Below are 1161 nucleotides of genomic sequence, written 5' to 3'. Positions count from 1 at the left end.
ACATTTCATCAAAAATACTTAGGATTGAGGATGAAAAATCTTTCCTTATTTTATATAGACCAGTTTTGATGAGATTTTAAAATGTTCATCTATATCAAAATATAGGTTTTGTTGATTTTAGATACTCATGATCATAACTTGCAATTAAAGTAAGATACATGAAAAATAGAATATGACACTTAATGCTATTAATACTACTCATTTCATGCCTTCTCTTTAGATGCCAGTGATGTCTTGCACATGGTGGCCACGTATCGAGTAGAAACAGAAAATCGCGAGATCTACTTTTTTCGAGAGGGTTCTGTTGTGTTCTGGAATGTACCTGAAATAGAGCGAGATAACGTCCTCCGTTTTTTGAAGAAATATGAGACTGGAAGATATGATGAGGAAGCCGTGGAGGAGGAGTGTGAGAGCCTGACGTATGCCTACAGTGATTTACCGTGAGTCAACTTCATGCATGAGCCCTCCAGGTGTAAGATTTTAACCCCAAAAGGCAAATTTGAGACACCAGAAAATGCACATCTCATACTGTGCATCAAATAGGCAAGCCCACCTCCACCCTCCCATCTTACTGTTTTGGTTACATACAACTACATGATGATTATACATTAGATCATCACTGCCTGCAAAAATAGCAGGATCTGGGCAAGGAATAATCTAGGTCTGGATAACTTAGTTCCCTAGGTAGCACACAAAATTAAAAAGAAAACGATAGTGCAAATTTGCTTAGGAAAAGAAGGAGTAATAAGGGATGAAGTTAAGGAATGGAATGATAGGTGTATTGGTGTCTTGTGGCTTGCAGGGGCTTATAGACACAATTGGATGGAAGGAGAAGCCACTCAGATGCACACAAGGCACAGTGAGGTATAGGAAAAGGGTGGGGCTGGAGGAAATGTGCCAACCGTATCAAAATATATGAGTTTACCCATTCACATAAAATAGAGGCAGGAAAATAGCTTTTATAGAGATGATGCTCTGTGAGGTGACTAAGGCATGCTTGATTTGGAGGCAACCCAGACCTTTAGGGTTGAACTTGGAATAGATGGTCATTGAGTTTGAATTAGCAAAAGGAATATGAGAAGTTGTGAGCTCTTGGCAAGTACTTTTTTCTTCTGGTCTGTTGAGAACAGATTAAAAAAAAAATTGATATTAACATAGTGT

At 38.3% G+C, this 1161-nt stretch overlaps 1 protein-coding gene across 8 annotated transcripts in view; it reads left to right on the top strand.

Annotated features, from left to right (window-relative positions):
* The window catches only part of LOC119586978 (required for meiotic nuclear division protein 1 homolog), an 11528-nt gene that overhangs the window by 8157 nt on the left and 2210 nt on the right, over window positions 1-1161 (top strand). For all 8 annotated transcript variants that reach the window (XM_037935716.1, XM_037935720.1, XM_037935718.1 and 5 more), the window contains one exon: window positions 221-440. In XM_037935716.1, coding sequence (XP_037791644.1) covers window positions 221-440 — 220 coding nt within the window. The remainder of the gene's footprint in view (window positions 1-220; window positions 441-1161) is intronic.

This window comes from Penaeus monodon, chromosome 22, assembly GCF_015228065.2.
Source record: "Penaeus monodon isolate SGIC_2016 chromosome 22, NSTDA_Pmon_1, whole genome shotgun sequence".
Classification (NCBI taxonomy): domain Eukaryota; kingdom Metazoa; phylum Arthropoda; class Malacostraca; order Decapoda; family Penaeidae; genus Penaeus; species Penaeus monodon.
Note: the sequence above shows the minus strand (reverse complement) of the source record. Positions and strands in the feature narration are given on the sequence as shown.